Here is a 10,591-nt window from a genome sequence, read left to right on the forward strand (position 1 = left end):
ATGCTCAATGGGCCCCCGAGGGATGCAGCTTCTTGCGGGGGTCGGGGGGGTCAGTGCATGCGGCATGCGGCCAGCTGGACCCTGCCCCGCAGGAGCTGCCCCGGGAGGGACCGGCGCCCCACCACCCCGCCTCGTCCCCGTCCCTCAGGCCCGACGGCAACGCAGCGGAGCGGTCCCCGCCGTCCCACCAGCCGGAGCCCGGGGGTGCGGGGGGACGCTTTCCCCCCGGGCAGAACCCGCCGGCGGGGCTGTCGGCCGTGGGGACCCCGTCGGCGAGCAGCGCTGCCTCGACCCCTCGGGGCGCTCGGGGGGGCGCGGACGAGTTTTCCGCCCCCCCGGGGGGGGCCGGGGCTGGCGGGCGAGCGGCGGGGAGCGGGGCGGCTGCTGCTCCCGCCCCGGGGCAGCCGGCGCCGGGCCGCGCTCCTCCGCCTGCACCGCGGGCTGCGGGGCCGCCGCGGCGGGGGGCCGCCCCCCGAGCCCCGGCCGCGCTGGGAGCCGCCGCCGGGCCGGGCCGGGGCGGAGGAGCGGGGCGGGGGGCCGGGGCCGTGCGGGCCCCTCTGGAGCCGCGCGCCGGGGCTGCGGGATGCGCTGCTGCGGGCGGCGGGGCGCGCGCTGGGGCCCCCGCGCACCGACGGCGCCGGGCGCTGTGTAGGTAAGCGATGCCGCCGGTGCCGGTGCCCGGTGCCTCGCCGCCGCCGCCTGACGCCGGGCTCGCCCGCAGGGACGCTGCCGCAGCTGCTGCTCTGGTAAGTCGGGCGGGTGGGACGGGGTGGGATGGGACGGGATGGGAAGAAATAGGATAGGACCAGATGGGGATTGGGGTGGGAAGGTATGGGATGGGATGAAATGGGACAGGACCAGACAGGATGGGATGGGACGGGCAGCACGGGCACCTGGGCTGCAGACAAGGGGTTCCTCCAGGGCAGGCAGGGCTGCAGTGGGCAGCTATGTTGGAGAGGGGTGCTGGGGCTGCCCCAGCCAGACGGTTGCTGATCTGGTCTCTGCCCTGCAGGGGCTTCCACCACAACATCAGCTGGGATGCCCGGGGCCTGGGCTTCACAGCTGGGGTGCTCCCTGCTCCACCACCCCTCCCCAGCTGCCTCCAGCCTGTCCCCCGGGGAATTGCAGCCGTGCCCCAGAACCAGCTCTCGCTCCTGCCCCCTGTTCTGGAGGCTGTGTGCAATGACAGCATCCCTGGGCTGCCAGGTGTCTCCAACTTCACCGTCTACCTCTACTGCAACCTCTTTAACAGCTCCCGGGGCTCCAGCCAGCGCCCAGAGGACCTGGGGGCTGCCTGCTCCAACGCAGCCTGGTACCTCTCCATGGGTGAGGGGGGCTTGGCATGGGCCCGGGCCTGCCGGGAGCACTACCCTGCCCAGTTCAACAGCACTGTCTGCAGCAACACCTCCCTGAGGGAGACCCCTGGGCCCCAGCAGGTCTTGCTGGAGCAGCTCTGTGCTGACCTGGCTGGGCCCCGCAGCTGCAGTGCCTGCATACGCTGGGAGGACGCCTGGAGCTGCTTCCTGGGAAGCCCCATGCTCTGGGATGCCCGGCTCTGTGGCAGCAGGAGCTGTGAGTTGCTGCCCGCTGACCCCTGGGCCTCGCTCTCCCAGCTGTGTGGTGGTCCCCAGCCCCGGGCACAGATGCCCGGTGTCTCAGAGCCCGGGGGCGCAGACCCTTGCTCCTTCGGGGGCCAGAGCCTGTGGGCATGGGGGAGCACTGGTCTCTTGGAATTGTGCAGGACTGTGTGTCCCTGCTGCTTCCAGGAGCTGGTGTGCACCAATGCCTCCCTCCTGCAGCTGCTGGGGCATCCCCAGCCTGTGGTCGGGGCACGCTGCCAGGGTGCCCTGCCCAGTGGACGCTGCCTGCTGCAGCAGCTCCTGGCACTCCTGCCCATGCCCCGCAGGCTGGATGCTGTGGAGCTCTGCCCAGACCTGGCTGCCTACCTGCTGGGGTTGGCCTTGCAGCTGCCGCGGTGCCAGGAGGAGGCTCCAGGCTGGGCCCCCCACGTGAACTACCTCCTGCGCCTGCTTGACCGCAGCCTGACCGCCTCCAGACGAGAGGAGGCTGGGCAGGTGGCCAGGGAGCAGCTGAGCGAGGCCATCCTCCTCTCCAGCCTCCTGGACAACACCTCCTTCTGGGGCTTGCTGGGGGCGAATTCATCTGCAGGCATCCTGCGAGCCGTGGGCCAGTACCTGGGGTGGGAGCGCAGGGTCCCGGCCAAGAGGGAGCTGCTGAGCTGCTTTAGCGTGAGTTGGGCAGCGCTGGGGCAGCGAGTGAGGGCCTCCCTGGGTCCGAGGCGGTGGTCTGGGTGCCAGACCCGGGGAAGCCCTCCTGCCCGCTGTGGGGTCCAGCCAGGGCATGTGCCCCAGTCCCAGGGTCACTGTCCAGTGCCAGCCAGGCTGGGAGCAGGATTGGTGCATGTGCTCTCCTCAGCCACCAGTGGCTGGGAATGGCTAGTCCTGGATTGGGGTCTCAGGGCTGCTGCTCAGGGCTAAGAGGGGGGTCTCTGCCCCTGGGTCAGCTTCCTTGCAGCAAGGCTGCCCCAGACCTGCTGTGGGGCACTGGGTGAGGAGCTCTGGGCCAGGGCAGGGAGTGCAGCCCTGCTCTCTCCTGCAGGCGGTGCTCTGGGACCTGCTCCAGGACAGCGAGGGTGTGCCTGCCTTGGAGATCCTGGCGCAGGTACTGCCTGACCCAGCCAGGCTGGCTCCCGACCCACCCAGGATCCTGCGGAGCACAGGGCCTGCCTGCCCCCAGCACTCCCATGGCCTGGGTCCCTGCCAGTGGCTGTGCTGAGTGTGGCCTCCCGCAGGAGTACCTGCGGATGCCAGAGGAGAGCTTCCAGGGGCTGCTGCATGCGGTGGGGCCCGAGGCTGTGCAGCGCTTCCTGGCCCTGCTGCACCGCGCCTGGCACCGGCTGCGTGGCAAGGTGGTTACAGGGGCTGGGACAGGGCAGGGTGTGCAGAGCCCGTGTGTGGTGGTTGCCTGTGTGATGGGTGGGAAGAGCCGGGGTGGGGGTGGTGCACAGCATGTGGGGAGAGACCCACACATGGGGGTGTAGACCCTGCACCAGGGCAGGTGCAGTCAGTGCTCGCTGGAGTTCACAGCTCCCATGCATGAGGGGTTGCAGAGCCCATGCACGGGGAGGGGGTGTGTGCAGACCCCAGGCGTGCAGAGCCCATGCACAGGGTGTGTGTGTGTGTGTGCAGACCGCAGGTGTGCAGAGCCTGTGCACGGGGTGTGTGTGTGCAGAGCCTGTGCACAAGGGGTGTGTTTGCAGCGCCCAGGCACAGGGGTGCAGAGCCCATGCCACAGGGTGCTGTCCCAGCACACAGCTGGGTGGCACTGGGCCTGTGCTCGTTGCCTGGACTCATGAAGCTTTGCAGGTGCCATCGCCTGTGTCCGGGGAGGATGCACTGCCGTCGCTGGCTGTGCTGCTGCTCCGCAGATTGCCCCATCTCACCCCGCAGCTGTTTGTCGGTCTGTCGCAGTTCATCCCCTTCATGGCCGTGACTGACATTGCAAGGCTCCCCCCAGCCCTCCTGGCCAACGAAAGCGTGTAAGCAGCACTGGGTGCCCCGGTTGCCTGCACACATTACGGCCAGCTCTGGCCTGTGCGCTGCATTTTGCCATCACCTGAAGAGACCCCCAGCCCAGCCCCATCCTGCCCTGTCCCCTGCAGAGCCCCAGCCCAAGCAGCCCATGCAATAGCCATGCAGAAGGCCACTAAGTACCCCTAGGTTCTGGGCACCACAGGGCATGTGCTTGGTGATGGTCTCTGGGGTGCCCTTTGAGGTGGGTGCAGGCTTGGCGTGGGCCTGGGAGGTCTCTGCAGCTGTGCCCCGGTTCTCTGTCCCCACAGCCTTGCTGCTCTGCGGACTCACAGCGCGCGCCTGACGCAGGGGCAGAAGGCTGCCTTTGCCAGGCGCCTGCTGCAAGTCCCCTGCCTCGGGGCCGTGCCCACATGGCCCCTTGGCTTCCTCCATGCTGTCCTGCCGCTGCTGCCCCACTTGCCGCTGCGCTGCTTCCTGCAGCTCACGCCCCAGCAGGTGGGATGTGAGCCCTGGCCCCCCATGCAGGCTGCTCTGCCTGGCCAGCATGCCCTCACCCCACGGCCAGCGGGGATCCCAGCCCTGTACCCCCAGCCCTGCCCAGCACAGGCAGGGATCCGGAGCTGGGAATCCCACCCTGCCCGACCCTGCACCCCTGATCCTGCATCCCCTGGCTGCGACACCTTCCTTGGCCTTGCACGCTGAACCCACAGCCCTGGCTGGGAGCCCCAGGTCTGGTCAGGAAGCCTGAGCCGAGTTCACCTTTGCCTGTGCAGATCTGGGGGCTGGGGGATGGCTGGCAGCTGCTGCGGCTGGGGCTGGTGCAGGGCCGCCACGTGGCAGGCAGCCTGGCGAACCGGAGCCGCGCGGCTGGCACCGAGCTGGGGCGCAGGTGAGTGTGGCAGTGCCGGCACAGCCATGCCCTGAGCTGGGCTGGCGCAGGACCCCGGTGCTGCTGCGAGGGCCGTGGCCTTGCTGCAGCATGGGGCCAGGATGGGTGCTGGCAGGGCTGCCCTTGCCTGCTAACAGGCTTTTCTGCACAGGCTGGGGGCCCTTGCCTGCTTCCTGAGCCCCGAGGAGCTGCAGGACCTGGAGTGGCTGCAGGATGCCCGGGGGGCAGTGGAGCAGAGCCTGCTGGCGTGTGCAGCCGCAGGGACCCTTCGGCAGCACGGGCGGGTGAGCAAGCCCCCGGGAGGGATGCGATGGATGTGTGGGCTGTGCCAGGCACCCAGGGGCACCTTGTGAATGGGCACCCTGCGGAGCTTGGCTCCCATCCCCTCGCTCTCTGTGGGAGCCTGGCCACAGCATGCCGGCACGAGTAGGGGAGCCAGGGCAGTGAGTCCTGATCAGGCACCAGCACCAGCTCCACGTTCATCCTGTGGCTCCTCCTGTGACAGGGGCTGGGGCAGGCTGCCCACCAGCCCTGGGCTCATGGCCTCTCCTGCCCTGTGCCGGCAGGTCATGCTCGCGCTGGCAGACTTGCTGCGCTCCACCAACCTGGCCATGGTGAGCCCTGGGGAGCTGCCAGCATGGAGGGGCGTCCTCCCTGAGATGGGAGTGGGCTTCCTGGAGCACCTGTCAGCTGCCCAGCTGAACTCCCTCCTGCTCCAGCTGCAGCCGACGCAGCTGACGCGTGCCCAGGTGAGTCCAGCCTGACTGCCCATGCCCTGGGCTGGGGCCCCCTGTGCCCTGGACACCATTGGAGACTCCAGCACGATGCAGCTGGGTAGCCTCCAAGCCTTGCCACCGGACCCTGCCAGGGCTGTGCTGGCCCTGCTGATCACCACTGCCTTGTCCTCCTCAGGCATCCTTCCTGCTCACATGGGCTCTCCAGAGGGACAACGTGAGTGTCCGAGGTGCCTCTGCAGGAAAAGGATGGGCTGTGGGTGTCATGCCCTGGTGCCTGACTGCAGCCCCAGATCTTGCACCCCCACACCTGCCTGTGCTGCCGCAGGGTCCCCAGTGAGGCCAGCGTGTTTCTCTGCAGGTGACGGCAGGGGAAGCATCCTGGATGTGTCCCCTGCTGCCAGGCCTGGGACCCACGTCACTGACAGCTGTGCTGGCCCCTCTCCGGGTCCAAGGCTGTGCATGCCTGGGGCCAGCCCTACCCCTGCTCTTGGCAGCACAGACGGCATCCCTGCTGCAGGCTCTGCAGCCCCTGGACAGCTGGGCTCACTGCCTGCTGCCTCTGCTGCCCCTCCAGCTCCTGCGTCCCAGCGCCCAGGCTCTGCACGGGGCTCTGCGGGACCCCAACCTGCCCTGGTCTCCGCAGCAGGTCAGAGGCCAGGCGCAGGGCTGTGGGGGAAGGTGCTGCACCCCTGTGCCTCCCACCACTGCCCCCCAACAGGCCCAGCTCCTCTGGATGGAGGTGGGAGCCGGCACTAACCACAGCCACCGCACTGCTGGGTGAGAGCAGCTGGCCTGGGCTGGCCAACAGGCACCAGCTGGGGCACCGGGACGGGGGGCAGCTGGGAGCACCTTCTGGAGTCCCATGGAGGGAAGGGAGCTGGGAGAGGGCTGGGTACCCTGGGCAGGAGGTGGGAGCCGTGGCATTGCCCTGGGCAGGATTGAGCAGGTCTCGGTGGGTCTGGGGAAAGTGAAGCCCCAACGTCATTGTCCTGCAGTGCCCTGGGCTCACTGGTGGTGGGCATGAGCTGTGCCGAGCTGCAGGAGCCGGGCCGGGAGGATTTCCTGGGGGCTCTCCGGACCCTCTACGTGCAGCCTCGCTCCCTGCCTGCCAGCCTGGTAAGGAGGAGGCTCCAAGATCCCCAAGGCTCGCGGGCAGCCTGTCCCTGTCCTGCGCTCACAGCACGGTGTCCCCAGCGGCGCTGCGTGCAGGAGGAGGTGCTCAGACGTCCTGCGCTCTCCGAGGAGGAGCTGGCATGGCTGGGACCTCGGTTCCTCATGGAGTTACCGTAGGTGTTGGGAGCAGCTGGCCCAGGGATGCAGGGCCACGGGCAACCCCTTCTGCTCCCACTAATTCTTTCCCTCGGGTGGGGGGAAAGAACTGCCTCCTGGCCTACAGCCCCCTCTTTGAGCCCATCACCCTCCTTGTGTCTGCAAGGGGCCAGCAAGCCCCTGCCCTGCTGCCCCCAAATGTGGAGCAGGACTGCTGGCAGGAGCTTGCAGCAGGCACCGCTGCCCTCCTGGCACCCCCAGCCCCTGGTCCTGGCTGTCCCTGGCGCAGCCCTACCGCGAGCCCCTGCCTGGCGCCTGGGCACCCCTGCCATGAGAGGGGGTCTGCAAGATGTGTCTCGGTGCCCCATTCATCCCTGGGCAGAGCAGCCCCTTGCCCTGCAGTGCACAGGCGTGCTCGGGCTTCTGCAGGGCGAAGCTGGTGGAGATGCTACCTGATGCTGTGGTGCAGCTGGTCCTGGACCACGTGACCCGTGAACCCCACAGCCTGCTGGCCTTGCCGGCCACCCGCCGGGCAGCCCTGGCCCGCAGGGCCCTGCGCTCCCTGGTAAGGGCAGGGAGCCCAGCATGGGGTATGGGGAGATGCGGCTGCCTGCCCTTGCTCCTAGGCTCTCCCTCCTGCAGCACCTCCCAGCAGGGGTGGAGCTTGGTGGGGAAGACCTGGACCAGCTGGGACCACTGGTGGGGTTCCTGGACCGGGAGAGCGTGGCCCGCATCCAGCCTGAGAGCCTGCTGCCGCGGCTGGGGGACCTGCAGGGCACCTGCCTGGCCAGGGAAGCAGCCGCTGAGCTGGGGCGGCTGCTGCTGTCGGAGCAGGCGCTGGGGTAGGTGGCAGGCAGGGGGGCACAGGGCCCTGTCAGTGCCACCTTGACGCCTGCTTCCACAGGCCTCCCCCTGGCTGGCACCTGCCCACCCTGCAGCAGCTGGGGCACCTGGTCTTCCTGCTGCCCCTCGAGAGCCTGCGTGCCATCCCCCGGGTGAGCACCGCGTCCCCTCCCACTGCCACCACGCTGCCCCATGGCTGGCCATGCCTCAGCCCCTCCACCTGGTCTTGCAACTGTGCAACCCTCCGAGTGCCCCATCCCCATGGCTGTGCTGTCCCCACTAGTCCCGCATCCTCCTGGGTGTGCCATCCTCAATGGTGTCCCATCCTTGTGGCTGTGCCATCCCCAGTGGTGTCCCACCCCCGTGGCTGTGCTGTCCCCACCAGTACCACATCCTCCTGGTTGTGCCATCCTCAATGGTGTCCCATCCTCGTGGGTGTGCTGTCCCTGCCGGTGCCCCATCCTTGTGGCTGTGCCACCCCACCAGCACTCCCACCCCCATGGCTGTGTCATCCTTGCTGCTCCCCTGGGCCTTTCTACTGGTGGGGTCTGTGGTCTGTCCTGGCCCCCCTCCACATCTGCCTGGTGCTGCCCCAGGACTTACTGAGCAGAGACACAGTGGAGCAGCTGCTGCAGAGCCAGCGGGACTGGGAGCAGAGTGAGCTGGGACATCTCTGTCACCCCCTGGGCAGCCTGGATGAGGACCCCAGCCCACAAGAAGTGCTGGTGGCCCCACTGGTGGCAGCTGCCAGGCCAGGGGACCGAGGTGAGACTGTGGACTCCCCTTCCCAGCTCTGTCCCCACTGGTGCACCTCCTGTCCCTGGTGCCCTCCCAGCACTCTGTCCACACACTTGGTGCTCCTGGTGCCCAGTGTCCCCATGATGTCCCCTCCCCAGGCTGGCCCTGTGTCCCCATGTCCTCATGCCATCTCCTCCCCAGTTGGTGTGTCCCCCTCATGCACGCTGCAGTGGGTGCTGTGGGGGCCCTGGGGCTGGGGCCAGCCCGCTCAGGCTGGCTCTGCAGCCCCCGTGCCCAGCTGTGCCGATGTGCGTGCCACCTTCCCCGCGGCGTGGAGCGCAGCCCAGCTGGCCGCCATGGCCCCCCAGCAGCTGGAGAGCTGCCTGGGGCTGCTCAGCCAGGACCCTGCACTGCGCCCTGACCAGCTCCGGGCTGCCCTGGGCCAGGCCTGGCGGGTGAGGGGGAACATGGGTGGGGTTGGGGGGGACATGGGCGGCTGTGCTGGTGGGGGTGGTGGGGCTCTGCTGGGCTGGGCTGGCCCTGGTGGGGAGATGCTGGATGCAGGGAGCTGTGCTGGCGCGGTGGTGGGGGAACGTCCTTGGGGGGCCTCCGAGGGGCTGTCTGTGGGAGGGCTGTGCTGGCCTTGTGGGGGTTGTCCTTGGGGAGGGCTGTGGTGGCCTTGGGGTCTGGCTGTGGGTGGCTGTGCTCACCTTGGGGGGCTGCCCGTGGGGAGCTGTGCGGGTGCTGCCTGGCGGCGCTGGGCTGGGGGCTGCCGGCAGCTGGTGAAGCTGCTGGTGCCACAGCTGTGGGGCAGTGCCTGGGCGCTGGAGCCAGCCCAGACGCTGCGCCTGGGCCGGCTGGCCACCCAGCTGCGTGAGCCGGAGCTGCGGGAGCTGCGGCTGCCGGACTGGGGGGCCCTCTCTGCCCTGGGGGAGCTGGACAGCTGGTCACAGGGACAGGTGAGGTCCTGGGGCTGGGGTGGGCAGGGACCAGCTGCCCCCCTGTGACCGGCGCTCCCCCAGATGCGGGCTGTGGTCTCTGCTTTCCTGCGGCAGCGCAGGGCGAGCGCTCAGGACCTGGGGCTGCCTGAGCTGGTAGCACTGGGGCACCTGCTTTGTGGGCTGCCGGTGGCTGAGCTGCAGGGCCTGGACAGCCGGGAGCTCAGGTGGGTGTGTGCCCAGCGGGGGCATGGGCCAAGCCCCCCATCAAGGGGCCAAGAGGTGTGGGCATCACTGGCTGCCTTGGTGCAGACAGCAGTGCTGCATCCCAGCGCTTGGCTGCCTGATGCTGCCTGCTCCTCACAGCAAAGCTGCCCCTTTCCTGGGCTCGCTGAGCCTGCGCTGCACAGAGCAGCAGGCTGAGGTGCTGGCCACCCACTTGACCTCCAACGCTGCCTTCGGACCAGCTGCTGCTTGGGGACCTGAAATCTTCACGGAGATCGGGACGTTGGCAGGTGAGTGCTTGGATGGGGCTGTGCCCTGCGGCTGCTGCCAGCCCCTGTGCTCAGGGATGGCACCCTGACCCTGCCTGCTGTGCCCCAGCTGGGCTCCCCGACATCGTCCTCTCTGCACTGGTCCCCGAGCAGATTTGGGCGCTTACACCCCGGGCCATCTCTGCGGTGCCGGCACCCAAGTTCGCAGTGAGTTCCTGGCATCCCTGGCTGGTGCGCTTGGCCGGGCACATGTGGCACCGTCCCCCTGCATGCAGGGGAGGGGGATCCCCGGCTGGACCAGCATGGTGGGAATTCCCCATGCTGGACATTGAGGCATGGAGGTGGGATGCATCCTGACTGCCGGGGAGAGGGCGCAGGGCCTCACCATGTCTGGCTGCCCTCTCCCTGCAGGTGGTGTTTGGCCCCACGCAGCTGCGCACCCTCTCCAGCGCTCAGGCTGTGGCTGTCACCCCACAGCAGCGCCGGTGGCTCGGCAGTGCCCAGCGCCAGGCCCTGGCCAGTGCCCAGTGTGAGGGAGAGGCTCCCCAGGATGGCCAAGGTGAGAGCAGCAGGGTGGCTTCTGTCCCCATGTGGCACCCAGCCTGTGTGCCGCAGGGGGCTGCTCTGCCCGGTCGCCCCTTGTCCTGGCTCTGCACCCCCAGGCTCAGCACGGGCACTCCGGGATGCTGGGAGAGCTCGGGTCGTGTGGGTTCGGCTGTGGGGAGGCTGTCCCCGCTGCCTGCCCAGCTCATGCTTCCCCTCGGGACATGTCCCACGCCACCTCTGCCCAGATGTGACCTTCCTGCTGCTGCCCCTGCCCTAAAGCCAGGTCCTGAACGGCCGCTGTGGGGGCCGCAGCACATGGTGCTGTCCCTGCCCAGAGTGAGGTCTCCCAGCAGCAGCAGGGATGTGAGCCCCTCCATGGGGTGCTGAGGCTAGCAGGCTCAGCTCTCATGGTGCCTTTCTCTCCTGCAGGCAGGAGCAGTGCCAGGCCCCAGGCTGGCTTCACCTTGGCTCTCCTCCTCTGTCTGCCCCGCTGCTTTCTGTGAGCATCCCAGTAATAAACCTGTGACGGGCACAAGCGACGAGCCCTGCTCCCTGCAGTGACATGTGGCTCCAGAGCACCTTC

At 68.8% G+C, this 10,591-nt stretch overlaps 1 protein-coding gene across 1 annotated transcript; it reads left to right on the forward strand.

Annotated features, from left to right (window-relative positions):
* The first annotated feature begins 927 nt into the window (after positions 1-927).
* Positions 928-10,511, forward strand: STRC (stereocilin). The gene is made up of 20 exons (XM_055796019.1): positions 928-2,249; positions 2,620-2,682; positions 2,813-2,929; positions 3,387-3,559; positions 3,863-4,056; positions 4,284-4,443; positions 4,595-4,727; positions 5,010-5,192; positions 5,356-5,394; positions 5,539-5,957; positions 6,176-6,466; positions 6,879-7,014; positions 7,092-7,291; positions 7,354-7,444; positions 7,889-8,989; positions 9,053-9,195; positions 9,335-9,483; positions 9,572-9,669; positions 9,874-10,021; positions 10,438-10,511. Exons 1-20 carry the CDS (start codon positions 948-950, stop codon positions 10,509-10,511), a joined length of 5,214 nt encoding a protein of 1,737 aa, XP_055651994.1. The 5' UTR covers positions 928-947.
* Positions 10,512-10,591: the final 80 nt, after the last annotated feature.

The sequence above is a fragment of the Falco peregrinus genome, chromosome 1, assembly GCF_023634155.1.
Source record: "Falco peregrinus isolate bFalPer1 chromosome 1, bFalPer1.pri, whole genome shotgun sequence".
In the NCBI taxonomy this organism is placed as follows: domain Eukaryota; kingdom Metazoa; phylum Chordata; class Aves; order Falconiformes; family Falconidae; genus Falco; species Falco peregrinus.

Excerpts from the sequence above, each read along its gene's own strand:
- STRC (XM_055796019.1), top strand. The coding sequence starts at position 948 with ATGTTGGAGAGGGGTGCTGGGGCTGCCCCAGCCAGACGGTTGCTGATC. Across the intron at positions 6,467-6,878 it reads CGGTTCCTCATGGAGTTACC|GGCGAAGCTGGTGGAGATGC; the intron begins GTAGGTGTTGGG and ends GGGCTTCTGCAG. Across the intron at positions 7,445-7,888 it reads GCCTGCGTGCCATCCCCCGG|GACTTACTGAGCAGAGACAC; the intron begins GTGAGCACCGCG and ends GTGCTGCCCCAG.